Genomic DNA, 27,097 nt, shown 5'->3' on the forward strand with positions numbered 1-27,097 from the left:
CAAGAAAGACAAATTCTGACCAGTCTTTGATTCTGCACCACTGCAATTATGTTTATTAAGACAGTGTCATCTAGATCCTTACCTACCAATGAACCATTCTTGAGTTACAGATATTCAGGTCATACTTCATTTTTGATTGAGAGTCTAGGTGTAGGAGAAAAGAGTTCCTCAACTCCACATATTAGTTTGCTCATGAGAGGAATTGATTTGACTTAAGACCCTTTTCCTCTTGCAAAAGTATGTGAAAATACATAGCATATAAAGCCACCGGCTTTTGGTTTGAATTGTTTGCTGTGGGAGATAAGAAGTAGCATTCCCTTCATAGTCTTATCTGTAGAAATTAAAGATCCAGGAGATATTGGCAAATAAAGGGGAAAACATGTAGCAAAGCCTTCTGATTAAGGAGACCACAACCAGGCCAGGATGCCAACATGGCTGTATCTTCATCTAGGTATCTGTTGAGAAGCTACTGTGGGTCATGATCTCTACCAAGTCCTTTATACCTTCCCTAAAGTCTTCCCTACAGTCTGGTGAAGTGGACATTGGTATTCCATCTTGCTAAGGAGAAAGTTGTGCCTGTGCCAGCTCACACAGGTTGCCATGAGCTGAAGTGTTTTGGCAGGAGATGGCAGTTTTCAGGCCCAGGAGGCCAGTGTTGCAAAGGCTGAGGGTCTTACTGTAAACTGGCATATAGCATCCTGAAGCCCTGAGGATCTCAGCTCTCCACAGTATCCTTGTTCTCACATTATGAGTAAATCATTATAAGATGCATGCACAATGAGCCAGATTAACGTAACAGAAACTCAAGCATGTAGTGAAACGTTTTGTTTGTTTCAGGGTTTTTTTGTGTGTGTGTATGTTGGTCCTGAGGCTTGAACTCAGGGCCTATGTGCTTTTAGGCCTTAGCTTTTAGGCTCAAGGCTAGTGCTCTACCACGTGAAATGCTCAAGTTCCAGCTTCCTTGGTGGCTAACTGGCGGCAAGTCTCACCTCATCCTGCTCAGGCTGGCTGGAAACCAAACTCAGCCTCCTGAGATGCTAGCGTTACAGGTGTGAGCCACTGGCACCAGGCTCAAACTAAATTTGAGTAGCACCGTCTCCTATTTCATTGGAAGATTCCAAACTAAATGGGACTGATCTGAAGGAAAGTTAGTGACATGAAATCTCATCCTGTTCAAGCATAGCATCTAATGTAACCTTGCTAAATAGTAAGCCATCACTGGAGAATAGATGAACACATGAAGCCATCCATCTGACATACAAATTATTTTATTATTTCTTCAAAATTAATCAAATTAGGATATGAAATAGAAATTGAACACATTCATGTAATCGCATGTACCCAGGCAGCAATTTAAAACCAGTGACTGAGGGGTTAGAGAACCTGAAGGATCCCTCACTTTCAGAGGAGCCTGGAAAAAAAATTTAGTGAGACCCTGTCTTCAAGAAGCTTGGTAGTGTTGAGTAGGGTATTTGATCCCTGCTCTGTGGGTAGAATGTACTCTCGGCCTCCTGGGTAGCTAGGATTGCAGGCATGGGCCACGAGCCCACACTCCAAATCACACAAAAGGGGACTTTGCACACCAGTTTTAATGGACAGCCCTGGCAACAGCTTGTCTCTGGGAAGCAGAGCTGGGCCTCAGGCTTTCCTCAGACTCTTCTTGATGAAGTAGCTCACCAGTCTTTGTGGCCTCTGTTGGTACTCAGCAAGCACTTCGTGGGGGCTGCTGATCTGGTCCCCCTGCAGGCGGTCCAGGAGGGTGACACACACCACAGCAGCTGCCAGAAGCAAAGGCCATGTCAACACCAAGTCCCAGATCCCTAGCTTCATTCACATGAATCAGACAGAGCAGGGAGCTGTGAGCCTCAGCCTGAGTGTCCCCTAGGGAAGTCTTCTGTGCTCACACTAACCCAGCAGAAGATGGGTGGATGAAGCAGGCAGGGAAAGGCACTCCAGCCAGCTCAGGAACGCTAGAAGCTCTGCCCTTGCACAAATCACCTTGCCCTATGTCTTACCCATCGCTTTCCTTCGTTCCAAAAGAAAAGTCCTACTAGGCCAGATGCAATGGCTTATGCCTATAATCCTAGCCACCTGGGAGATGGACATGAGGATAAAACTGGTGCAAAGCCAATGGAGTAAATGACAAGATCCTATCTCAACAAACAGGTTGTGGTGTTTCGCTGGGATAATCACAGTTAAAAGAAAGATGGAAGATTACAATGCAAATTGGCCTGGAAAAACAACTCCAGACCCTATCTGAGATATATGTAAAGCAATAAAAAGGACTGGAAGCATGGCTCACTTGGTAGATCACCTTCTTGGCAAAGGAAGGCATGAAACTGTGATTTTACACCCTAGTCCACCCCAAAAAAAGGAACAAATTTCCAAGTCGATTTCAGGGCCAGCTCCCAGCTGTCCTGAACAGCCTGGAAGGCTACAGGTTGCTAAAGTGATTTGATGCAGGAGGGACAGCTGCATTGAAGACCTCCACATTCAAAAGGCCAGAGAGCATTTAAAGCCAAGGCTCAAGGAACCTTATTAGCCAGCAAGCCTGCATCTGAGCTTATGGATCTTCTTCAGGACTCACCTTCTCTGTACTATGGGAAGTCTTTGTCCTGTCACAATCACAGGACGTTGTCCACAAGGGCTCGGTCAGATACTGACTTGTAAGTCAAAGTCGGTAAGAGCCAGAAACATCTTGGGCTGGGGCAGGGGGAGGGACCCTGGATTTCAGGATTGCCCTGCAGAGCAGAGATGGCAGAAGGAGGCCCCGAGGCTATCCTGTGCCCGCTTACCTCAGAGGCCACACATACTGCACATGGCTGCAAACACTGAAGATTCCATCTCGATGTTTCGAATGCCAGCAGCATGGGCAGCTCGAAGATAGGCCTGCTTGTAGGAGGAGAGGGCACCATCCAGGCGGCCTTGCCCTGCAGCACAGACACAGGGACTCTGTATTGTCAACTACTACCACATGGTGGTGCTATACTCACACCCAGCATGGAAGCAGGGGAAGTCCACACAGGTCCTGCCTGCTCCCAAGTGCCGTGCATGCTTCAGAGCCACTGTTATAGCCACCATGAAATGCTGAGATTGGGTGACAGACAAGGTGCAGACACCCCAGCCCAGAGAACATGTGAAGCGGGATCAGAGTAGGGCAGGGATCCTGGGTCTAAAGGTTCACTCAGGCTTCCCCCCCCCCCCCCCACCTTCGTAGAAGTCCAAGGTGCACATGGTGTTTCCCACCACAGTGGTGAACTCGCTCAGGTCCGCAGAGCACTTCATTAGCTCCTGCACCAGCTGCTCATCCAGATCAGTACTTCGAACCACCCGTTTCCCCAGGACAAGCTGCTCAAACTCTGGCTTGAAGCAGGCATCCACTGCCTGCCGGGTGATGACTACTGAGCCAGGCTCCAGACCTGAGGAAGAAGCAGATGTCACCGTTGTGCCAGAGGCCCAGGCAGTGCACAGCACAGCTCAGGGAGAAAACACTATAATCCATGTGCACCTTGACTGTTCTTACAACTCTGGAGAATGAGATATGAAGATCATAGTGCAAAGCCAGCTGGGACAGACAAAGCTGAGACTCTTGGCTCCAACTAACCAGCAAAAACTGGAACTAGATGTGAGATTCAAGTGGTAGATTGTTATCCTGGAGCAAAAATGCCAAGTAAGAGCTCAAGGCCCTGAGTTCAAGCCCCAGTACCACCACCAAGGTAAATGGTGGAATGAATGCTTCTCTTAATTATTAATTCACATGCAAACACTGAAGACAACGTACAAAAGCACCAAGAGTGTTGGAAATGCCCAGGAATCTCTACAGCCCCTCTCAAAGGTGTGTCTTCTGGCCCTTACTATTTTCTCCATGGCCTGGCATTCCATCATGAATGTGAGCATCACTACTTTGTTCATTCTTGCTTTAGTTCTTTATTGTGTTAGTGTTTAAGCACAGTATAATAAACCCTAGGCATCCTAAAGCTAACTTCACGGTTTACCAACTTCTGACCAACTTGCTTTTCTTCTAGGACTGGTGCATCATTAGGTCCTATTGTGTCTCCAGTTTTGAGCAAACCCTTGTGAACTATTTTCATGTTTATAAGCATGTTATTCCACTCCTTACTTTGTTTGTAGTCACTTTAATGGAACCTAACCACTGTTGTAGCGACTGAATGTATGTCTCCCCACATTCCAACTTGTACTTGCAAATCCTACCCAGCCCCCAAGGCAAGGATGGCTTTTGCAGTTTCTGGACATGGGTAGGTCCCAGAAATTTGAGTCCTCATGAATAGGATTGATGCCCTTACAGAAAAAGAACTCAAAGCGGGTCATCAGTGGCTCACATCTGTACTCCTAGCTATTCAGGAGACTAAGACCTGAGAAGTGCAGTTCAAAACCAGCCTAGGAGCTGGAAAAGTAGCTCAGTGGTAGAGTGCTTGCCTTGCATTGATGAGGCCCTGGGTTCGATTCCTCAGCACCACATAAGCAGAAAAAACCGGAAGTGGTGCTGTGGTTTAAGTGGTAGAGCGCTAGCCTTGAGCCGAAGAGGTGAGGGACAGCGCCCAGGCCCAGAGTTCAAGCCCCACAACCAACCAAAAAAAACAAAAACAAAAACCAGCCTAGGAAGGAACATCTGAGAGATTCTATCTCCAATGAACCAGGAAGAAGGCAAACTGGATGCATTGCTCAAGTGGTAGAGTGCCAACTCAGCATGGGTTCAAAATAAAGCAGAGTGAAAGTTCAAGGCTCTAAGTTCAAACCCTAGAACTGACACAAAGCAAAATGAAAACAAGAGTACTCAGCCCTGATGTGTCCCTCCACTTGTGTGGTCATAGCAGTGAAAATTCCATAAAGAACGAACTGGGTCTTCATCAGATCTGACTCACCTACGGTCTTCATCTTGGACTTCCAAACTCCAGAATTGAGAAATAAATGTCTATTATTTACAAGCCAGGCAGACTTCAGTATTTTTATAGCAATTCAAATACAGTTCTTTCATGTATTATTTTTGTGTTTATATGTTTTGTGCTCATCTGGGACTTGAACTCAATGCTTCAAGCTCTCACTTTGCTTTTTCACTCAAAATTGGTATTCTATCCCTTGAACCACACCCACACTTCCAGCTTTTTGCTCATTAATTGGAAGTAAGAGTCTTGCAGAGATTTCTATCCAAGCTGGCATAAAATGGTGATCCTCAAGATCTCAGCTTTCTGAGTCACTAGAATTATGGGCATGAGCCACCAGCATCCACTGCTAAATATTCATTTTAATGTCATGATGGGAGGAGATATAAATCAAGAAACCTTTTCCTAGTCAGCTGGGAGATTTGCCAGTTATTTCCCATGACACATTAAAACATTTCCAAATACTACACAAAACACAAAAAACATAGCTGATTGCTAAGACCTTCTACTTTCCATCAAGCTTGACTTCCCCTTGCCCTCACCTTTCTGGGCCAAACTGGGCAGCCTGAGCCTCTGCTCAGCCATTCTTCTGAGCTCTGAGGATGGAGCTCTGGAAGAACATGCCAGATGTGCCTTGGACTCATAGGGTCTGGGATGTGCCACTGCTTCAGGCCCCAATGTCAGCTTTTGTGGGCACACTTCCCTAGAAGACGTCATTGGCTGTGTGGGGATGCTTCTGTTGTCAAATCTGTCAGATATCTATAGCCCTAAGATCTTCCTGATCAGGTGCCAATAATATTCAGATACCAGGCTATTATTTATCCCCTAACAGTCATAGCTTGTGAGGACACCATGTCTGTCACACTTTGTTTTCAGTGATGTTCATCAATTCTGGGTTTTGAGATTCAAAGAGAGACTCAAGCTTCATGACTTCTACAAAATTCTTTCTGATCATCAATTAAAAAATACTCCCTCAGGGGCTGGGAAGTTGGCTCAGTGGTAGAGCGCTTGCCTTGCATGCCTGAGGCCCTGGGTTCGATTCCTCAGCACCACATAAGCAAAAAGAAAAAAAAAGGCCGGAAGTGGCGCTGTGGCTTAAGTGGTAGGGCACTAGCCTTGAGCTGAAGAGCTGAGGGACAGTGCTCAGGCCCAGAGTTCAGGCCCCACAACCGGACCAAAAAATATATATATATATTCCCTCAGAACAAAAACTCAAGAACAGCCATTAGTGGTGGCTCATGCCTTATTATCCCAGCTACTTCAGAGGCAAAGTTCAGAAAGGCCCTAGTTCAAAGCCAACTCACATAAAAAGTTATCAAGAGTCCATCTCAGTCAAAAGTTGGGCAAGATGATTCCTAGGACTGGGGACTGAAGCCAACCTGGGCAGAAAAGCTCAAGTGCATACCTGAAAAATTACTAAAGCAAAAAAATGTGTTGAGTGCCTGCCTAGCCACAGCAAGACCCTGAGTTCTTCTACAAGTCTTCTTGTAGAAGAATACCTGCTAGCCAGGTCCTGGTAGGTCATGCTATAATCCTAGCTATTCATGAGGCTGAGATCTGAGGATCTTGGTTCAAAGCCAGTCTAGGCAGAAAAGTTCATTAAGACCCTTCTCTTCAATTACCCAGTCAACAGCCAGACATGGAGGTGTGGCTCATGTGGTAGAGCAAAAGCCTTGAGTGAAAAAGCCCTGAGAGCAAAGCCCTGAGTTCAAGCCCTAGTACTAGCATAGAAAAGGAAAGAAAAAGGAACAAAAGAAGGATGGATTTTCTAGCTGGTCTTCTAGATCTCAGAGTCAAGGTCAGCCTGAGCCTCATACTGAAACCTTACCTCAACAATAGCAAGCAAACAAACAAAAATTCCAAGTAAATTCCCAGGTTTCACATGAGAATTCAATGTGTCACAGGTGGAATTAATATTATTAAGGCTTGCCGGGTGCTGGTGGCTCACGCCTGTAATCCTAGATACTTAGGAGGCTGAGATCTGAGAATAATGGTAGAAAGCCAGCCATGGCAGTTACGGCTGTGAGACTCTTATCTCCAATAAACCACTAGAAAACCGGAAGTGGTACTGTGGCTCAAGTGATAGAGCGCTCGCCTTGAGCTGAAGAGCACACCGACAGCGCCGAAGCCCAGAGTTCAAGCCCCACAACCAACCAAAAAGAAAAGATTATTAAGGAAACTGCATCTGTATAGTACATGGACAGACTTTCTTTTCAAAAAAATGTCTTTCCCTAAAGAACAGAGTATAACAATCTATACCACCTCTACATCATATGAGGTATGGTATGATTAGACTAAAGTAAGTCAGCTTCTATCAGAGTTCAAGCCCCATGACCAACCGAAATAAAATTTACCCAGTCTGTGGTCTGTGATTAGTATTAGAGGCACAATTCCACAGTCTTTGGCATTTTTCTTTGTCATTAAATCCTATTATTTTTCACCCTCTTGGTTATTGCTGCTGTTTTGCTGTTCTGGGGCTTGAAGTCACATCCTGGTGCCGTCCCTGAGTCTCTTTGTGCTCAAGGCTAGTGCTCTGCCACTTGAGGCACAATGCCACTTCTGGATTTTTCTGAGTAGTTTATGGGAGATAAGAGTTGCACAGACTTTCCTGCCTGAGCTGGCTTCAAACTGCAGTCCTCAGATCTCAGCCTCCTGAATTGCTAGGATTACAGACATGAGCTACCAGTGTGCCTACTTGGGAAGTTTTGGGGGCCTCATTTAAGGACCTTTCCCTTTGTTTTGTATCTTCCTGTCTTTCCCTCTTAGGTTGCTTTGTGATTTTCTCATCATGGGCCCCAAGAACAACAGGGAATGAGTGGAGGACAGGAGAAAGAAGAAAAAGGGAACCAGATTAGGGGCAAAGGGTGAACAAATGCAGCAGTGGTACTCACTCGACACTGGAAAATGAACAGTATGACTTGTGGGTGAGGATGGGAGGGGGAAATGGAGAGAGTGAGGGAATGGGTGACATCATTCAAAAGAAATATACTCATTACCTAACTTAAGAAACTGTAACCTCTCTGGATATCACCTTTATACTAATAAAAAATAAAGAAAAAAGGGAACCAGGCAAATAAGGTCCCAAGTAGCCCAGAGGACATACTTCTGTGTGTGCAAGGTGTATCTCCTTTCTGCTACCAATCTCTATGGTCCAGCTGGAGGACAGGGTAGACATTGCAACAGAACAAGCTTCCTTTCCACTCTCCATGAATAAGCTCTTCTTCAACAAAGCCAAGGTAGGAGACGGTCTACCCAGCATTGCACCATGGTGGTGCTACTACAAGGAGCTCTGGGCCCTCTACAGTCCTTACCTATGCCCCCAGAAGTGCCGATTCGTATGATGGTGACATTGGAACACCTGGCATGGTACAGCAGCTTGATGAGCTCATGTAGCATGATAGAGATGGATGGAATGCCCATGCCATGCTAAAACCAGAGAAAAATGCCAAAGCTGAGTCCAGGGCAGTACCTTAGTGCATACACATGTCTCTTCTTAGCCACACAAGATGCAAAACACCAGTAATACCAGCACCCTGGGGGCAGAGGCAGGAGGATTGTGAATCTAAGGCAAGCCTGGGCTACTTAATGAGACCCTATCACAGAAAGAAAACCAAAGAGATGTCATCCTTTTTCAGAAGATAGACTCTGTGCTCTTTTAGTTACCCATAGTCAACAAGAAGGATCAGTTCCGTATGACCAAATATTCTGCAGAAAAGCAAGAGATCAAAATTGAGGCCACATTCACATAACATTTTGAGAGGGCAGTACTGGGGTTGGACCTCAGGGCCTTGCATTGCTAGGCAGGCCCTCTACCACTTGAGCCGCTCCACTAGTCTTTTGTGCACTGGTTATAGGGTCTCACTTTATGCCTGAGCCAGCCTGGACTGTGATTCTCCATGTGGGCTTCCTGGCTTCACTGAGATGACCAGGTGCTCACCATAAAACTCAAGTCACTGGTAGAGGTGAAGTCTTCCAAATTGGAGGTAGGGAGGTCAGCAGGGCTGGCCTGGACTTGAACTGTGATCCATCACTCACCCATCTCCAAGAAGTAAGGACTGCATACAGACTTGAGCCACTGTGCCTGGCTTCACATGATTTTGGTTACAGTATATTGCTATAATTACTCTATTATAGGTTATTTTTGTTCAGCTGTTGCTGTGCCTAGTTTATATATCATATAGGAAAAACAAACAGTAAAAATAGGGTTTTTCACTCACAGGGAGTCTTGGAGCATAACAGGGGCTGAGGTGACTACTGTGAGCCTAACCTCCTCCACCTTAGGAGCCTCCACTCCACCATCAGAGGCCCTGATGTAAATAAAGTATGGCCTGTCCTGAATCTGGTGACCCAGGCCCTTCCCTGAAGTTAGCTGACTCAGGCCTTACCAGGTGACACAGGGCCGCTGCAACCATAAACCTTAGCCCCCCCAAAAAAAACAAAATCCCCTGCTCACACATCTCACAAACTCCACATCCCACACAAACCAGACTACAGAGTACCCCCAACCCTAGTAAAATTCCCCACCTCAGCCTCCTAGCCCCTTGCTCAAGGACGAGTGCTGTCCTAGCCAGAGAGGGTCAGTCTGACAATAAACTTTGCTGCATGTGTCTTAGTGTGCACGTGGTCTTCTGGACTGAGGCTTTCAACTACTGTGTTCTGTTTATATTTTATGCAGTGCACGCCAATGGAATGAACTTATCACAGTGGCAATAGAAGATGATCTTTAAAGTGGAGATTTAAAACTATCTACTTGAGAGATTCAAAATCCTCAGATCCATCCTATACACGACCTCCATACAAAGTTTTGAAGACTCAGCACTCGGGGGGAGGGGGGAGGCTGGGAAGGGATGTGAAGGGTAAACCAAAGGAGGAGGCTGCAATGCTTGGTAAGAAATGTACGCATTATCCTGTCCATGTAATTGTAACCCCTCTGTACAGTATGTTCACAAATAAAATAAAATTAAAAAAAAAAAAAAAAAGACTCAGAACTGGGGAACTGAATGAAGCTCAGTAGGAAGGTCGCAGCAGCTCCTGCTGGGTAACAAACAGCCCCTTCTGACATCACACCACACTGGTCATTTTTTATCTCCTCAGATTTATCCCTGGCCCCTCTGTCTCTGCCAAAGTAGGTGGCTGGCTGGACACTGCTCACACCAACCGGACAACTTACTATGAATGCACATCTGCCATTTTCTCTCTTTGAGGTGTCTGCACAGCCTTTCTCCCACCTTGCAAAACCTTTCCCCCACCCCCAGGATGCCCCTGCCATCCCAGTGGCTATGTAATAGAGCCCTAGGGGAAAAGGAACCCTTCAAGAATTACAGCCAGGCACCAGTGACTCACGCCTGTAAGCCTAGCTACTCAAGAGGGTCAGATCTGAGGATCATGCTTCAAAGCCAGCCCAGGCAGGAAACTCCATTAAGATGCTTATTTCCAATAAACTACTTAAAAAAGCAGGAAGTCAGGGCTGGGAATATGGCTTAGTAGTAGAGTGCTTGCCTAGCATGCATGAAGCCCTGGGTTCGATTCCCTAGTACCACATGAACAGAAAAAGTCAAAAGTGGTGCTGTGGCTCAAGTGGCAGAGTGCTGGCCTTGGGCAAAAGCAGCTCAGGGACAATGCCCAGACCCTGAGTTCAAGCCCCAGGACTGGCAAAAAAAAAAGAAGAAGATGAAGAATTTGGCTCAGCTGGGCACTGCTAGTTCATACCTGTAATACCAGCTACTCAAGAGGCTAAGAACTGAAGCTCACAATTCAAAGCCAGTCAGGGCAGGAAGCTCTGTAAAACTTTTCTCCAGTTAATCACCAAAAAGCCAGGAGTGGAGCTATGGCTCAAGTGGGAGAGTATCATCCTTGAGCAGAAAAGCTAAAGGACATGGGCCCCAAGTTCAAAACCTAGTACTGTCACATACACACACAGTTGTGTGTACAGTTGTTATGAAGTAAGTCACTCATTGTGGGATGGCAGAGAGGACGGAGGCCTGCTACCCTAGCTCCCCTTGCACCTTGATCCATGCAAGGCAGCTCCTCCTCCGTTTCCTCGCATAAGCTGGGCTCCTGCACTGCCTGCCCCTGCCACACACGCACTATGTGCACAGCTGTGTGTATCTGCATTGTGTTTGGATCTGTGTGCTTAGGTGCTCTGGGAGACAAAGTCTTAAAGTCACAGCCCTGGTCGCATTCATCCCCACTGCTTCAGGCTCACCAGGATCCCACCACTGACAGTCAGCAGGTGATAGGGCGCCAGCAGTCTGTGTGTAAGGGTGAGGGGAGGCAGGACCCCAGAGCCTAGAGACCCAGCCCAAAAGCGTGGATGGTACGCTCACAGACAGCACTGGTCCAACTTTGTACATGGCATAGCGGTCGGTCCCCGCACAAATGTTAGGAAACTCTTCTCCCGGACGGTCAAGGCCCAGCTGTGTGGCCACATACCTGATGAAGGTGTTCATCCGAGAGGGGCTTCCACCAACACACACAAACTACCACCAGAGAACAAGGACGCCCTCAGCACACTGCTGCCAGCACAGGTGTTCAAAGCCGAGCCTTCTCACCAGGAACTTCAGGGTTATTCAGGAACCTGGTCAAAATGCAAGCTCCCTGGTTCTGCCTCACCTACTGTACTAGGGAGCAAGGAAGGGTAATTGGCTTTAACGAATTGCCTGACCAGATTCAGAAGCACTGAATCTCACTGCTCATGAGAGAGTAACTCAGAAAACAATGCAAAACTCCATGAGGGGTACTGCAGGAGGCCTGAGACTGGGCTGGAGGTTAGGAATTCTTCACTCTCCTCCACTCTTCCTACAACCAGTGTCCTACAGACCATCTGAAAAATGGACTACCAGTTACCTCCTGAGTGCCAAAGAGTCAATGGTCAGAAATAGTTGGGGAGGTTTAGGCAACTGTGGGTATAAACTCAGAGAAGTAAAATCCTTAACTTGTGAAGTTTCATGCAAGAAAACATTTGAAAAAAAATATATAAATGTATAGATAACATACATTACAAATATATTCATAAATATAAACATATATAGTGATGGAAAAAGAGAGCACTAGTTTTAGGAAATCTGAAGATAAAAGAAATGGTGTATTCCTTAAACATGAGATATCCATAGGCTGGAATATAAATCATGATAGATGATTTAATGACAGAAGACCCAGAACCCACATGCTAATGGTTCATGCCTATAATCTTAGCTACTCAAGGAGGCTGAGATCTGAGAATTGAAGTTTGAAGCCAGCCTAGGCAGAAAATCCAAGACACTCTATAACCAGCAAAGAGCCAGAAGTAGAGTTGTGACTTAAGTGGTACAGCTCCAGCCTTCAGCAAAACAGAGAACAAAGCCTTCAGTTCAAGCCCCAAATACTGAACAGAAAACAAACAAAACACTAAAAAGGACACCTGGAAAATTCCCTAGAGTTAGACATCAACACTGAACCAATAACAGTACTGGATGTTGAAAGATACCTAGCCCTGGGTTCAGCATCTTTGTACACAGCTCTAGGTTGGATGGTGGAGCTTGACTTTCTTCCAGTTTGCAATTCCATGTGTTAAGTCAGCTTTACCCACCAGAACTAGAGATTTACAAAGTCCTTTGTGAGCAGGAAGGTATCTATGGCTAACCACAATTAAGTGTAGCTAGAAGAGAGGATCATGAATGTTCCCAAACCAAAGAAATATAAAAGTAAGTTATGGAGATGCTAAATACCTTCATCCAATCATTATACATTGTAGAATTGTACTGTAGTACCACATTGTACCCTGTAAATACATACAGTCTTTAGTGTGAAGTAAAAATCAACTTAGCTAGGTGCTGGTTGTTCACACCTGTAATCCCTCCTACTCAGGAGGCTGACACTTGATGATAGAAATGTGAAGCCAGAGCAGGCAGAAAAGACTGTAAGACTATTATCATCTCCAATTTTCCAGTAAGATGCTATCAGTGGAACTGTGGCTCAAATGGTAGAGTCTCAGCCTTGAGTGGACAAAACAAGCAAGAGGACAAGGCCCTGAATTCAAGCTACAGAACTGCTCCCTCCAAAGAAATAAATACATTTAAGAAGATTTTTAAAGCCTATTAGGATAACGCAACACTGAGGAATTTAAGATTTTGTAGACACCTATCCTTGGCAAAATAAGCCCTGAGAGACAATTAACTTAAGAATGTATTAATATGCACCTTAAAGTACAAACCATTGTAATATAAATTACCTATATAACTATCCCTGCTTCTCTTGGAAATATTTTGTTATCCCCTTACTCCCTATTAAGCATTAGGCAACTTACTCTATTTTATTTTTCTTGTTGATCATGGGGGGCTTGAACTCAGGGCCTGGGTGCTATCCCTGAGCAGTTTTACTCAAGTCTATAACCATAACACTTTGAGACACAGACCTATCTCCAGTTTTCTGGTGGTTATTTGGAGATAAAAAGTCTCATGACTTTCTGCAGTCCTCAGATCTCTGCTTCCTGAGGTAGCTAGGATTACAGGCATGAACCACCAATGCCTGGCATTTTATTTTTACTTATTCATTCATGTTTTGGCAGATGGCAGTATCTCTAGGTTACCCAGGCTGGCTCCAAACTCCTGGTCTCAAACAATTCTCCTGAGAGCCTCAAAGTAAACAGACCTGCAGTATAAGTCTCTTGGCCTGATTCAAGAAGTTTCCTATCTGTACAGTTCCCATTATATACTAAAGTTGTAAAAGATCAATCGAGGTCAATGCAGCAATATTAAAGTAGTTTCCTCTACTTCGTATACTTAGACATTTGTAAAAATTTGATAAACACATAATGGCATGCACCTGTCACCTCTCTACTATCTGTGAGCAGGCCTGGCTATACCACAAAGGAGATTACTGTACAGCAAATTGCCAGAATGAAAGCCTGGACTTTTATCTTGACTTCGCCAAACATAGCTGGGAAGTCGTGTGTGCTGGTGCTGAGGCTGAAATGGTAGAGAACATCTTCCTTCATGGTTGCTAGGTTTGGATTGGAAAGCTGAATGAGGCAGTCGCTGTTAAAAATAAGAAAATGGGTTTATAGATCATGGTGCTACTGGCTGGTTTTACTGCAGCCATATTCCCTGTGAGGCACAATCAGAACCCAGTGATAAGACACTCCTATACTGCCAAGGTCTTCACTAGCCCATCTCCTCCCTCTTAACTCTACTTTCTTCTGACAGCCCCTGTTCCCAGGTAACCAGCACAAATTCAGAAGATTCACCACAGGACTGACATCACAGTGGTAAATCACCCACACACAGTTGCTATATATAGCTGATTGTATCCATACCAAGTTCACTTCATACATAAACCTGGAATTTTGGTGTTCACCTTTAGGAAACAGGGATAGAAAAGAAAATCACCCCTACCACCCAGAAATAACCTTTCCAGTCCACATAGCTCTAACTTCTTTTTCTTGTCTTATTGCTATAGCTACCACTTCTGAGTCCACTAGGAATGGAGAAGGAAGACATCTTTTCACTTATTTTGTCAGTGTAGCTCACAATACATTGCTTTAATAGGCGTTGAGAAGCTGTAACATGACTTTTACCTTTACAGACCATTATGTTTCTGTCAAAATCATTCAAGTCTGCTATTGTTTCAGGTACAACACAAACAATGACTGTGTTCCAATGAAATTGTAGTTACAAAAGCAAGTATGCTGGGCTTAGGCAATCCCATTCCAGCCTGTCAAGCTTCCTGAAAACCAGAGTTTACTATGGCTTCAGCAACAATGCCTGTCTTCTGATTTCCAGAGACAGGCATGGCTCCTTCCCATCAGGAACTGAGTCCCTGAACTCAGAGCAATCAGAACTTTCTTTTTCCTCCTTTTCCATCTAACTTTATACCTAGAACCAAATGACCACATTTCTTCCTCAATCTAATTCATGAAAAAAGGAAAAGAAGAGACAGCAAGTGTCTCTGCTGCCTGTGATTGGAAATAAGTAATCCAGATTTAGCTGGTTCCACTTGACAGTGGTGTGAAAGGGCTAGACATTCAATAAAGCGATTGAACTTGAACTTGGATCTTTTCTGGAGCTAATAATATGCACTGCAACACTTCCTAGCAAGATTGTGCAGCTCCATAGCTCTTGATCAGAGGCACCATCACAAGAGGAATTCCCTGACACTGCACAAGGTGCTGTGTTGCTAAGCTAAGCTGTTTGTTAAGTTAGATAGAGGTACTGCAGTTTATGGTACTTTCAATCTACATTAGGTTTATAGGAGTGTAACCCAGTCTTAAGTCAAGGAACACCTGTAATATTAAACAAAGTGACTTCCTCAAAGATGTCTCCCTCTCTCCAGAGGATGCTTGTTATACCTTATGCACATTGTATTACAACAATAATGCAAAGCTGGGTGCTTGGCTCAGGCCTGGAATCCTCGCTACTTGGGAAGCTGAGATCTTAGGAACACAGGTGAAAGTCAATCCAAACAGGAAAGTCCATGAAACTCTTATCTCCAATTAACAGTCAACAGATGTGGAGATGAGGCTCAAATAACAGGATGCCAACTGTGAGAAAAAGCTAAGCACCCAGGCCCTGAGTTCAAGCCCCAGTATTGGCACTGGAGGAAGAAAGAAAGGAAGGGAGGAAGGAGAAAGAAAGAAAGAAAGAAAAGAGAAAGAAAGAAAAAGAGAGAGGGGAAGGGAGGGAGGGAAGGAACGAGGGATGTAGGAAGGCAGGCAGGAAGGAAGGAAGGAAGGAAATAATTAGTATTATCTCCATGATAATTATGTCATAGAGGTCAAGACTACGCCTTATTTTATCTGCATGCAAAACAACATTGAATTGGCTCTGCTCTGTTTTCTAGATTATTTCATCTATTCTTGAATTCTTTCTGCAGTCAGCATTAACAGCAGACACTGGGCCTTTCTTTCTCCCTCTGCCTACATCTGTTACTTTCTTTACTATTTCTCGTTTCTCTTTTGACCCTCAACCACTAGAGTGGTGTCCAGAAATCCAGCCATGTTAACTTTTTCAAAAGGCAGTTACAGAATAGAAAGTATAAAAAACTAAAGAGACAATTGGTAGCCAGTGGCTCACTCCTATAACCATAGTTATTGAGAGCTGATGATGACACTTTGAAGCCAGCCAGGGCAGACAAATCTGAGAAACCCTTATCTCCAATTAACCAGCAAAAAGCCAGAAGCAGAGGTATGGTAGAGCACTAACCTGAGTGAAAAAGCTAAGGGAGGACGCAAGGCCCTAAGTTCAAGCCCCAAACTCTGGCAAACAAACAGGACTAAAGAGAGAGAGTAAACATTTATACAAAGCACGCAGCCGACTGCTCTATAGGCAAGTGTGAGAAGATGGTGCAGCATGGGTTGATGGATAAAAATATCGTGAGTGACCACCGGCAGGGACACAGGGCAAAAGTGCTATCCACTTTGCTCCTAAGGGGCAAGCAACCAGCTCCAGGAAAAGCATGCCTATCAGCTAGGAGTTCTCTTCCTAACAAATTCAGAACTCGTTTTACTAAGGGCTAAGGGAATGGGATGTTTGTTTTTAGAGGCCCAAATCCAGAGGGTTAGGACCATCCCAGAAGGCCTTTTTTATCTCTAGAAAACTCTGAAACGCTGATCTTTATAAAGCAACCTACGCAGAGCATGTTCAGTGCCTTTAATGACAACTGGCTTTGATATGCTGGTGGCACCCTGGTCTCTCTGAGAATGTCATGAACAAAACCCAAAACCAACCATCGATGGGTGTGCCCTGAAATGATGCAACAGGATGCCATGAAGACAATTCAGTCACGTATTTCAAAACAGAAAACCTTTCTTCAATGCTTGACTCCAGGAAGAGCAGAAGGAAACAGAGTACAACCATGAGATCACAAGGGTTTTAACTACGCAACTTTGACCCTTATCATAATGAATGTAATAGGCTCCCACAAACTGGTGTGTGTGTGTGTGAGAGACAGAGACAGAGACAGAGCAGACGTGTGCCAGTACTGGGGCTTGAACTCAGGGCCTGGGTCCTCTCACTGGGCTTTTTCTGCTCAAGGCTGGCATTTGACCATTTAAGACACATCTCCACTTCTACCTTTATGCTGCTTAATGGAGATGAGAACCTCATAGACTTTTCTAACTTAGCAGGCCTGGAACCTCAATCCTCAGGTCTCAACCCCTTGAGTAACTATAATTACAGGTGTGAGCCATCAGCACCCAGCTGTCAAATACTTTTGAAAGGATTTCAAGGTAATGAGGCAAGAGACAAAATGTTCCCCATCTATACACAATTCCAGGAAATTTATCTCTGTATTCATTTAACAAACATTCACTGAGACTGTCCTATTCAAGCCCCAGCAGCAGGACAGAGCGCCATCCCACACACCCATCAGAAGTGATGGGCAGCCAGAGAATGAAGAAAGTACAACAGTCAATAGACTCGGGTCTAGATAGGGAATCTGGGAGTGTGGCCCAGTGTAGAGCACATGCTTAGCATGCTCGAAGCCTGTGTTAAGAAGTTCATACTGGTAATCCTAGTGCTGGTGCTCACACCTGTAATCCTAGCTACCCAGGTTAAGTTTCAGTAAAGTGGCTACAAATAGCAGAACACACACATTTAGGTGTTAAGCAGTCTCACATTCTGAGACCACAGGTCCTAAAAGTTGAGGGCAGAGACACCAGGATCCAAGCTAGAGGTCTTTTAGGCCGTGAGAAACATGAGCCCTCCAAGCCCTTGATCCCTCATCCTGTGTCATTTGACTTCAATGCTCTAACATATGTTAAGTTCTTAGGAAAGCAAATGGCTCAAAGCATTGCATCATTAAAGACAACCCTACATATCCCCAGCCAACAAGGATCAATCCTACTTGTGATGATTTTCAAGTTCCTTTTCTTCCACTTTTGCAGCTGCCATCTCCCCCAGTAGCAGGACCTGAAAGAAAAGCATTGCACAGAATAGTCAAGCCACCCAATAGGGAGCAAGGTCGTGTACAGCTCTGCTAATACTCAAAACATTGGTACAGATGGGCACCAGTGGCTCACACCTGTAATTCTAGATACACAAGAGACTGAGACCTGAGAACTGTGATTCAAAGCCAGCCTGCCTAGGAAAGTCCATGAGACTATTACCTCCAATTAACCACCAAAACTCCTGAAGTGGACCTGTGGCTCAAATGAGACATGCCAGCATTGAGGAAAAAAGCTAAGAGACTGTGTCCAGGCCCTGAGTTCAAGCTCCAATGCTGTCTTAAGAGAGAGAGGGGGCGGGGGAGAGAGTGGGAGAAGACAGAAAGAAAAGAAGAGAAGGAAAGAGAAAAGACAAGACTACTCATTCCAAGTCTGTAGGCTGTAGCCTTTTTCCTGGATCTCAGTTAATAGTCCCACAACCCACTTCACCCCTTGTATCTCACCACTGTCTTAACACCAGAAAGTCCTTTTCAATGAGCTGGATTTTTCATAGTTATTAATCATAATATGCTGGCTATTTTCAGTAAATTCTGAAAACCAGAGAAATGATAGTGGTTGGATCTAGAGGAAGATTTCCCCAGCAATCGCTGCTTGCTTATCTTCATCTAACTTTGATTCCCCCTGGCATTTGTAAAACACTTCTTTGAAAATGCCAGCGATTAAGACCCTGCCAGGGGAGCTTTAAAAGGAGAGTTTGTTGTTTTTTGCAGTGCTGAGGGTTGAGCCCTGGACCTCACCCCTGCTAGGCAAGTGCTCTACACAAGGCTACATGCCCAGCCTGGGAATGACTTCTCCTAGAAGTACAGTCCTTCGTCCTGTAACATCAGCAAACAAATCCAAGCACAGTGCAGACAAAGAGTATTTATAATGAGTCAGAGGAACAAAGTAGGAGGCTTTTCCTAGTGTTGAGGAAGAGAGTGGTACTGTGGACAGTGGGGGCAGAGGCCCTGTGCTGGCCCTTAGGAAGGATCTGGGTTGTACACCTCTGGCAATGCCTTCAGGCTTTCTGCAGTACCCACTGACCAGATGCTCCCAACTTTTATGTTATTCTGGATCCTGGGAACCATCAGGAGCAGCACTGTCCACAATGGTCAGATGGACTGGCCTTCTCTGTGTTCTGCCTCTCCTATGGTCATCACACAGGCTATATAATCTGGTCTGTTAGGTCTGAGTGGCCCAGGTGTCCTTATCAATAGATCACAGACCAGTGCCTTGATTTCCAACCACTCCTGCCCTACCCTCTCTCCACCTCCCATGCAGCTGGCACCAGACCAAAATTTACTGGCACTTTAAGAGGTGAGGGCCTTAAGCAAACAACACCCCCGCCCCCCAGGCTGGTCTCCTCCCTATCTCTAAGCTGTGACCCATTTTGCACATTACCTATGTCCCAGGATCAGATACTTTCCTACCAATCTCCACTAGGCAAAACCAGCATTCTCATGGAGTATTACACATGTCCTAACAGGGGAGTGACACAGCTCCAGCTTTGGCCAGACGCTCCCCCGGTATATGTTCTTCCCAGTCTGACTTGTGCTGGTGTTGAACCATGTGTCTATTTCTATTCACTGAGTGAAGAAGGGTTTGGGGGATACTGGAGAGTCACAGTCCCCAGGAATCCTTAAGACAGACAGGTGGTCAGAGAAGCCAATTTCCTGGTCCTGGCCTCACCTCTGCTGGCACCTTCCTGAGTCTACTTCTTCCTTCCCCTGTTATTCATTCGACTTTGAGGCTTCCACCTCCTGACCTTCCTCCCTTCATCTCAGCCCTCTGCTTAGCCAGGACTATTTAACAACTTCATGGGCAATGGCAGTTGAAAGCTCAGTTGAGAAAGGGCTAAGGGTGACCATGTACACTGGAGGAGGTAGGGGTGATGGTCTGAGGTTATCCACAGGGGCCTTGAATCAATATAAAGACCAGAGGAGAGAGAAGAAAGATGTCACCTCCTATGCCAACTGGAGCCTCATGGGATGACAATGATGAACCAATGAACACACCCTGTGAACTCACCTGTCCCCAGAGGCTACCTGGTGAAATCTGAGCTAATTGTCCAGATGGAATATGGGCACTAGTACAGGAACCCTCTTATGCACAGCGAGGGTGAGGTAGTGACAAGCGCCCTCCCCACCTGTCTGTTGCAAGCTGAGAATATGCTGCCCAGGAGACTCAAATATTTGCAAACCTCTCGCCTTAAAATCTTGATTTTTCAGAGTGCTGGTATCTCATGCCTATCATCTTAGCTACTGAGATCTGAGGCAGACAAATCAGTTCAAAGGCAGACAAATCAGAAAGATTCTTATCTCCAAGTAACCAGCAAAAAGTTGAAAGTGGAGCTATGACCCAAGTGGTAGAGAGCTAACTTGAGGAGAAAAGGCACCCAGGCTGTTGGGTCTTCGTCCGTCCTTGGAGAGATGGGGTCCAAGGAAAGGTAAGTGCGAAGTGCGGCTGCTCGCCTGCCCGTTCCCCAGGCTCCCTTAGCCCCAGAGACAATCAGATGCAGGAGGAAGTCAAACCAAGTAGGAACTCGTTTATTAACACGGAGCATCCCCTTTTTAAAGCAAAAGACTGCGTGGGAGGGGAGGAAATGGAACCAACCAATCACTGAAAGGCCATACCTTATCATGCACCTAAGTTTCCATGAGTTGTTTACACACTGAGCCTAAACAAATCCGGCTCTGCCCACTCAACTTCCTCTCAGGGCAATCTTTGCTGCCTGAGTTCCCCACAGATTTCCCCACACCAGGCCTTTAAATTCAGTACTGCCGCGCGCGCGCGTGTGTGTGTGTGTGTGTGTGCTCACATCTGTGTGTGTGTGCATGGGGCATGCACTGGTGTGTGCGCACACACACACACACAAATCAATGTATCAGTGTGAACCTAGCATGTTCTGTGAAGGAGTAATGGTCCCTTCATGATTCCTGACTAGAATCCAGACTGGAGAAGCTATGGTGGGGATGACAGAGCTAAGGTCTAGTACAAGGAGACAAAATGCACATAAACTCTAGGCACTAATAAATATCCATTAAAATTATACTTTTAGCCACGTGCTGGCGGCTCATGCCTGCAATCCTCACAAGTCAGTAGGCTGAGGTGTGAGGATCACAGTTTAAGCCAACCCAGACTAGAAAGTCCATGAGTCTCTATGTCTAATTATCTACCAGAAAATTGGAAGTGGAGCTGTGGCTCAAAGTGGTAGAAGGCTGGCTTTGAGAAAAAAAATTCAGGGCAGCACCAAGGCTGAATTCAAGCCTCAAGACTGACCAAAAATAAATGAATGAATGAATGAAGAAATGAAGAAATAGGTAAATAAAGAAGATTTTTAATTACTTTGTCAAAAACCCCAAGCTTGAAACCCCTTATAACAAAACGAAGCTAAAACTAGGGAGGTTTGACATGACTATACAAACAGTAAACCACGAACTGTCACCATGGAAAGATCTCATTCCCCAAGGAGCCCTTGGTACCTCCCTAGAATCTACCCAGATGTCAAATCATCTGTCCCGCCAGAACCATAGCATCTTCTCTTGGTTTATCTGTTCCAAGTTATCACCTTTGAAAGTCACACAGCTGAGCAACATTATTAGCGTCCTACTGGCTTAGTGAAGACAACAACCCTGATGTGTAGATTGTGGTCACAGTTGCCTGGCTTTCTTCAGAAAACTTCTGAGGGCCACTTTAGCTGAAAATACTGAGTGTTTACTAGAAGCTATGGCTATCTGATGGATGGTTAAAGTGAGAGAAAGCCTTGAAATGCCCATCTTCATCTCATTCTGACCCTTTGCTACACTGACCTGTGAGGCAGATCCTACTCAGTAGTGCATGTAGCCACGTCGATCATTTTTTCCAACATCTGTATACAAAACTATTGTCTGTTAGAGCTGGTCTGTGTTTCTTCTACCACACCCAGGCCAAACCAGGAGGTCAGGGTATTACATACAACTATGAGTAATTTGACTATTCCCGGGTTCAAGCATTGCTCTTCTGCAAACCTCAAGGCAGGATGCTTGCACACAAGAAGGAAAACATCTTTGACACATCCACGACCAATGGACATTCACCAAACTCATTAGCCATGCTAATTATTGAACAATGAGCTGCAGACTAGCTCACCATGGTACAGTGCTTTATTCCTACAGTGCAAGCTCAAATCCCAGTAAAGAGCTGGGCACTAATGGCTAGCACCCCATAAACTTAGCTACTCAGGAGGCTGAGATATGAGAAACTTGGTTAGAGCCAGCCTAGACAGAAAACTCTTTTCTCCAATTAGCCACCCAAAAGCCAGAAGTGGAGCTGTGACTGAAGTAAATCTGTGAAAGAGAGGAAGAGAGGGTGGAGGATAGGAAGGAGGAAGAGTAAATATTTAGTGTTTCTTTTCAGAGCCTAGAAAAACCTGGAAGTTTCACTTTCTGTTTTCTATTTGGTTTGCATTTTGCTTTTTTACAGTAAGTTATAAAGCTCAGTAGATGTAATCAAAACACACTTAGACAAAAAAGCCAAGATAGTCAAGTGTCAGAGGCTCACACCTGTAATCCTTGCTATCCAGGAGCCTGAGATCTGAGGAACATAGTTCAAAGCCAGCCTGGGCAGGAAAGTCTGTGAGACTCTTATCTCCAGTTCATCATCAAGAAGTCAGAAGTTGATCTGTGCCTCAAGTGGTAGAGCACTAACCTTGAGTAAAAAAAGCCTAGGTCCTGAATTCAGGCCCCTGTATGTGTGTGCATGCACACCTACACATACACACGGGTGTGCACCAGATAAAGAAATACTGATCTCTCTTTTCCTTTCTTCTGGTCTTAAGGCTTAGTACAGCCACTTCTGCTTTTCAGGAGGGAGTTGATTGGAGATGAATCTTACAGGCTTGGATGCGTGGGCTAGCTTCAAACCGCTATCCTAAGATTTCAGCCTCCTGAGTGACCAGTTTTACAGGCATGAGCCACTTAATCTATCTTTTCTAGCTAAACTATTAATAATGGCCAGCAGTGCTGAGAATATCTGAACCAATATCTGAGCCTAATGAACCTGTGTTGGATGTCTGCAGACATGGAGGGAGACTCGAAGGTCAAATTAGCCTCCAAAGAATGGAAAGAAAGAATGGTGGATCCGCTGAGAAGTGAGTGACTTTAGTTAGCCCAAAATGTAGGAGCACAAGTTACACAAATGGAAAGGTGAACAGACAATGGCTGGCCCTGAGCATAACCAGGGAAAGCCTGCGAAGAGTGAGTTTTGGCTACTCCTTCTAGTAAGGACTGGGGTTTGAAGCCAGACCAGGCAGAAAAGTCCATGAAACTCTTCTCTCCAATTAAGCACCAAAATACTGGAAGTGGAGCTGTGGCTCAAGTGGTAGAGCACCAGCCTGGTCAAAAAGCCCAGCTAGAGCACGAGGCCCCGAGTTCAAGTCCCAATACCGGCGTGCACACATGCACACACACAGGTGCGTGCACACACACCAATGCAGCAGTTGCGGCCCTGTGGGCAGGGGGCAATTCTGGACAGCCGCTATCCCTGCAAACTCTGGTCTCCTAGGTGCAAACCTCCCCGGGTGTGGTGGGCGCGGGCGCGAGCGCGGGGCGCTGGGCTGGCGGTTGGCGGGAGTTCGCGGCCGAGCCCGCGGTGCCCTTCGCGGTGCAGACCGAGCTGGGCCAGCTGGCAGGGGGTGAGGACGCGAGAGCAGAGCGGCCACCCGACCCGGAGGGTGAGTGTCTGCGCGCTCGGCTGAGCGGCGCGGACCGGCGGGGTGCGGCGCTCCGCCACGCGCATGGCAGAGCCGCGGGGCCTCCACGCACCGCTCCCGAGGGTCGCGGGGGCTCCGGGTGCGGGAACCCAGCCGCCGCCGCCGCCGCTGTCCGGAGAGCCCGGCTAGTCTGTAGTTTCCTGGCCCGCGCCGCGGGGTCGCTGACCTCGGGCGGGCGGAGGGGGGAGAGGGCGCCCGGGGCCCCGGGGAGGGGGCTGGGACCGCGGGTCGGCGGGGAGAAGCTCCGGGGTGGGAGGGGAGGGCCCCCTGTGGCCGGCGGGGAGGGGCGGTAGGGAGGGCGGCGATGGGGCTCCAGGGCGGACCAAGATGGTTCCAAGCCCGGACAGGTGCTGGGGGGCCGACGGGGAGGGGGCCGGGGCCGCCGGCACCTCCTCCCTCCCCGCCGCCTCCCTGGGCTAGGGGACGATGACCGGGACGCGCCCGCCGAGCTCCGGACTGGGGCGAAGTCTGGGCGCCGAGTGCGGGAGTGGGGGTGCGGCGTCCCGGGCCGGGGCGCAGGGCCGGGGACCCAGCGAGACGTGTGCACCGGGACTGGCTCGCGGGGCGCGGGCGGCGCGGGGCTCGGGACGGCGGAGTCCGGAGCCCGGGCAGCTGCTCCGGATGCCGCTGGCGGGGACCTGGGCTGGAATCACTGCCCAAATGAATGACCTAACAGCATCAGTGCTGGATGTGATGAGAGGGGAAACAAAGCTGAAGATATAATGCTTTAAGGAGAATTTTCCTTTTCTCCTGTGAGGAGATTTCAGGTAGTTTTCCTTTCCTTTCTCAATTTTTCTTCAAGGATGATTTAGAAATAAGTATGCTCTTTTCAAGTGGATATTTTGGTTCAGCTATTTATTGTTCTTTCTAGTTTTATTGGATTATAAGCAACAAATATGTACCAAAATTTACAATCTTTTTGTAGAGTTTTCTTTATAAACAGAAAATTTATTTGAGATCAATAAAGTTGTGTATTGATATTGCATCTGGTACAGATGACCTGTGATCCACTGTCTATAGCAGACGAATTTTCTATTCTTATTTTAATCTACTAACAGATATTTGTCATTTAAGGTCAAGTACTTTTGCCTAATAATTCAATTCTTATCTACTTCGATGTGAGGTTAGTTGTGTCATAATGTGTGTGTGTGTGTGTGTGTGTGTGTGTGTTGATCCTGGGGCTTGAACCCAGGGCATGGGCACTGCCCCTAAACTTTGTGTTCAAGGCTACCACTTGTGGCTTTTTTGTGGTTCATTTTAGATAAGAGTCTCTTGGACTTTCCTCCCCAGATGGACTTTGAACTGCAGTCCTCAGATCTCAGCCTCCTGAGGAGCTAGGATTACAGGCATGAGCCACCAGTGCCCTGCATGATGTCAGTTTTTATCATTGTTGGTGACACACCACACCGGTAATTTACTCCCTACTCTTCTCTCAGGCAAATCTATCATAGCCCCTGCTGGCTTGTCCTATTTCAAGTCGAACCACGATCCTTTGAACCTGCAATCAACCATGGAGGTACACGCACAGGTGCATGCCACCACATCTAGCTTACTGTTTGAGATGCGGTCATGCTAACAGTTTTATTTGGCCTGGCCCTGAACTGCGATCCTCCCAATTGCTGCCTCTCCACTAGCTGGGAATACGTGCATGAGTCTTGTGTCCAACCTCATGTAATGTTTATCAGGCACAAGGAAGGTGGAAGGAGGATGTGAGGAGATGGATAAAAGAGACTGGGTTGGGAGGGATAATGCATGGCTCCAATCTATGCCTTAGGACCAAGGCCATGAGACTGAATAGCTGGGTCTCATGTTCACAATGAGAAGCAGAAAAAGCTCTTCCCTTTCAAATGGCCTTGTGGCCAGCCCAGCTTTTCTGAAGACACAGCTTCAGATGGACTGGAAGAAATACTGGGGTTTCAACACAGAAACCTTTGTGCTTCAGTTGTGAGACAGGTGTGGGCCACACACTTCATTGACTCCTTCCACACTGCACACAATACAGGAATTCCTGCTTGCAGCTACCTCCCGTTTCCTCTTTATCATTCTAAGTGTGGGCTGAGCTTCACTCCCATTCTAAGAATCAGATGATTCTTTTGATTATAAAGGTGAAATACAGAGGGATTACAGTTACAGGAGTCAGGCTTTGAGTACATTTCTTTCAGCAGTGTCACCCCTTCCCTCAGGTTCTCTGAGTGTTTGCCCTCATGACTCCCCTTACCCCCCAAGTGATATAGTTAATTTCTTTTCTTTAGCTTGTATCACAGTCTGAGAAGTAATCTCCAAGGAATTTTTACCTTCTGTTCCCATTGAAATCACTAGAATATAGTGGAGGCCAGAGGTCATCAGGGACACAGTCTTCATAGTCCAGCTGCAAAAATAAAAGGACAAACTGCTCACTTCAGACTCCTGATTTCAGTGGACTACAATGGCAGCTACAGTGAAAGGCCAGTGAGATCCCTGCCTCACCATCAGGGGCAAGAGGATGTTATCCTTAAACCGTGTCCTGCTTTGCAAAGACCTTGAAGGCTCTAGGGCTCACAGCTCACAGGCAATGTGAGTCACAGGACTCCAGGCAGTCTTTCAATCCCTTTTCTAGCATTGGGAGGCTTACCTCTGCAGGGAATGTTACCATGCAACCTTCTGAGCTCCATCCAGTATCTATGAATATCTGAAACTGAAATGTGCTTCAGAGCTGATTGTGCTCAAGGCTGGCCACTATCCTCTGGTGTTACTTAGGAGGCAGAAGGAAGTGAGGTCATGGGGACCCGCCCTGGAAGGGCAGTTGGGACCTTGGCTTCTCCACTGTGCCATTCCTTCTGCTTATTGACCATCACAAGCTCAACAGCCTCCACACAGGCTCAGAGGGGGCCAAGTCACCATGGATGGAAATCCATAAAACCTTGAGCCAAAAGGATCCTTTAGTCCTTTTAGCAGGCTTTGGTCAGGTGTTTTGTCACAGCCACAGAAGATGACAAAACTGGTAGTTTTGGCCTGGAGTCTGTGAGCTGCTTTTTCTCTAGAGATCAGAGCTGTTGCTGTGCAATGGGTCTACTTTTTTGTGTGCTACATGTGGAAATAGGTGGCAGAAACAAGTTGAGGAGGCTAGCCAGCTGTATCTGCACACGGCTGTCCAGCAGGACTTTCTGTCATGACAAACTTTCTCCAATGTTCTGCAATCCCATAGTCACAGGTGGCTACTGAACACTTGGAATGGAACTGGAGCGTTGGAATGGAGAGTTGGAATATTTACCATTATTGGACTTGAGCAAATTTAGTGTTTATAACCCTGAGAGAAAGGACTTGGATAAAGAATGGGTGGAAGCATTCCTGGGTCATTGTCCACAGAGCCTTTAGTCCAGGGCACAAGAGTATAGGAAATGACTGACTCCTCACTTGCAGTGGACAAGAGTTCTTCCACAAAGCAAAGTGCCACACATTCAGTTTTGTCAGGGTGGACTTATTTCTAATGGAGATCTCCCCAGAGCTGCCATCTTCTCAACACCGTAACATGGACAAGTTGAGAAACACCTGAGGCTCCCTTCCTTGGCC

The 27,097-nt window shown here is 46.3% G+C and overlaps 1 protein-coding gene across 1 annotated transcript; it reads right to left on the minus strand.

Moving 5' to 3' along the window:
• Nucleotides 1–1,252: 1,252 nt before the first annotated feature.
• LOC122120758 (uridine phosphorylase 1-like) lies at nucleotides 1,253–17,782 on the minus strand. Its single transcript, XM_042695000.1, has 7 exons — nucleotides 17,721–17,782; nucleotides 13,798–13,918; nucleotides 11,222–11,380; nucleotides 8,213–8,327; nucleotides 3,210–3,419; nucleotides 2,796–2,930; nucleotides 1,253–1,778 (listed from the first exon to the last, which is right to left on the minus strand). The coding sequence occupies exons 1-6, from the start codon at nucleotides 17,765–17,767 to the stop codon at nucleotides 2,797–2,799; spliced, it is 786 nt and encodes a 261-aa protein (XP_042550934.1). The 5' UTR covers nucleotides 17,768–17,782; the 3' UTR covers nucleotides 1,253–1,778; nucleotide 2,796.
• Between the last annotated feature and the right edge of the window lie 9,315 nt (nucleotides 17,783–27,097).

The sequence above is a fragment of the Dipodomys spectabilis genome, unplaced genomic scaffold (genome assembly GCF_019054845.1).
Source record: "Dipodomys spectabilis isolate Male_0828 unplaced genomic scaffold, ASM1905484v1 ptg000178l, whole genome shotgun sequence".
NCBI classification, from domain to species: Eukaryota; Metazoa; Chordata; class Mammalia; order Rodentia; family Heteromyidae; genus Dipodomys; species Dipodomys spectabilis.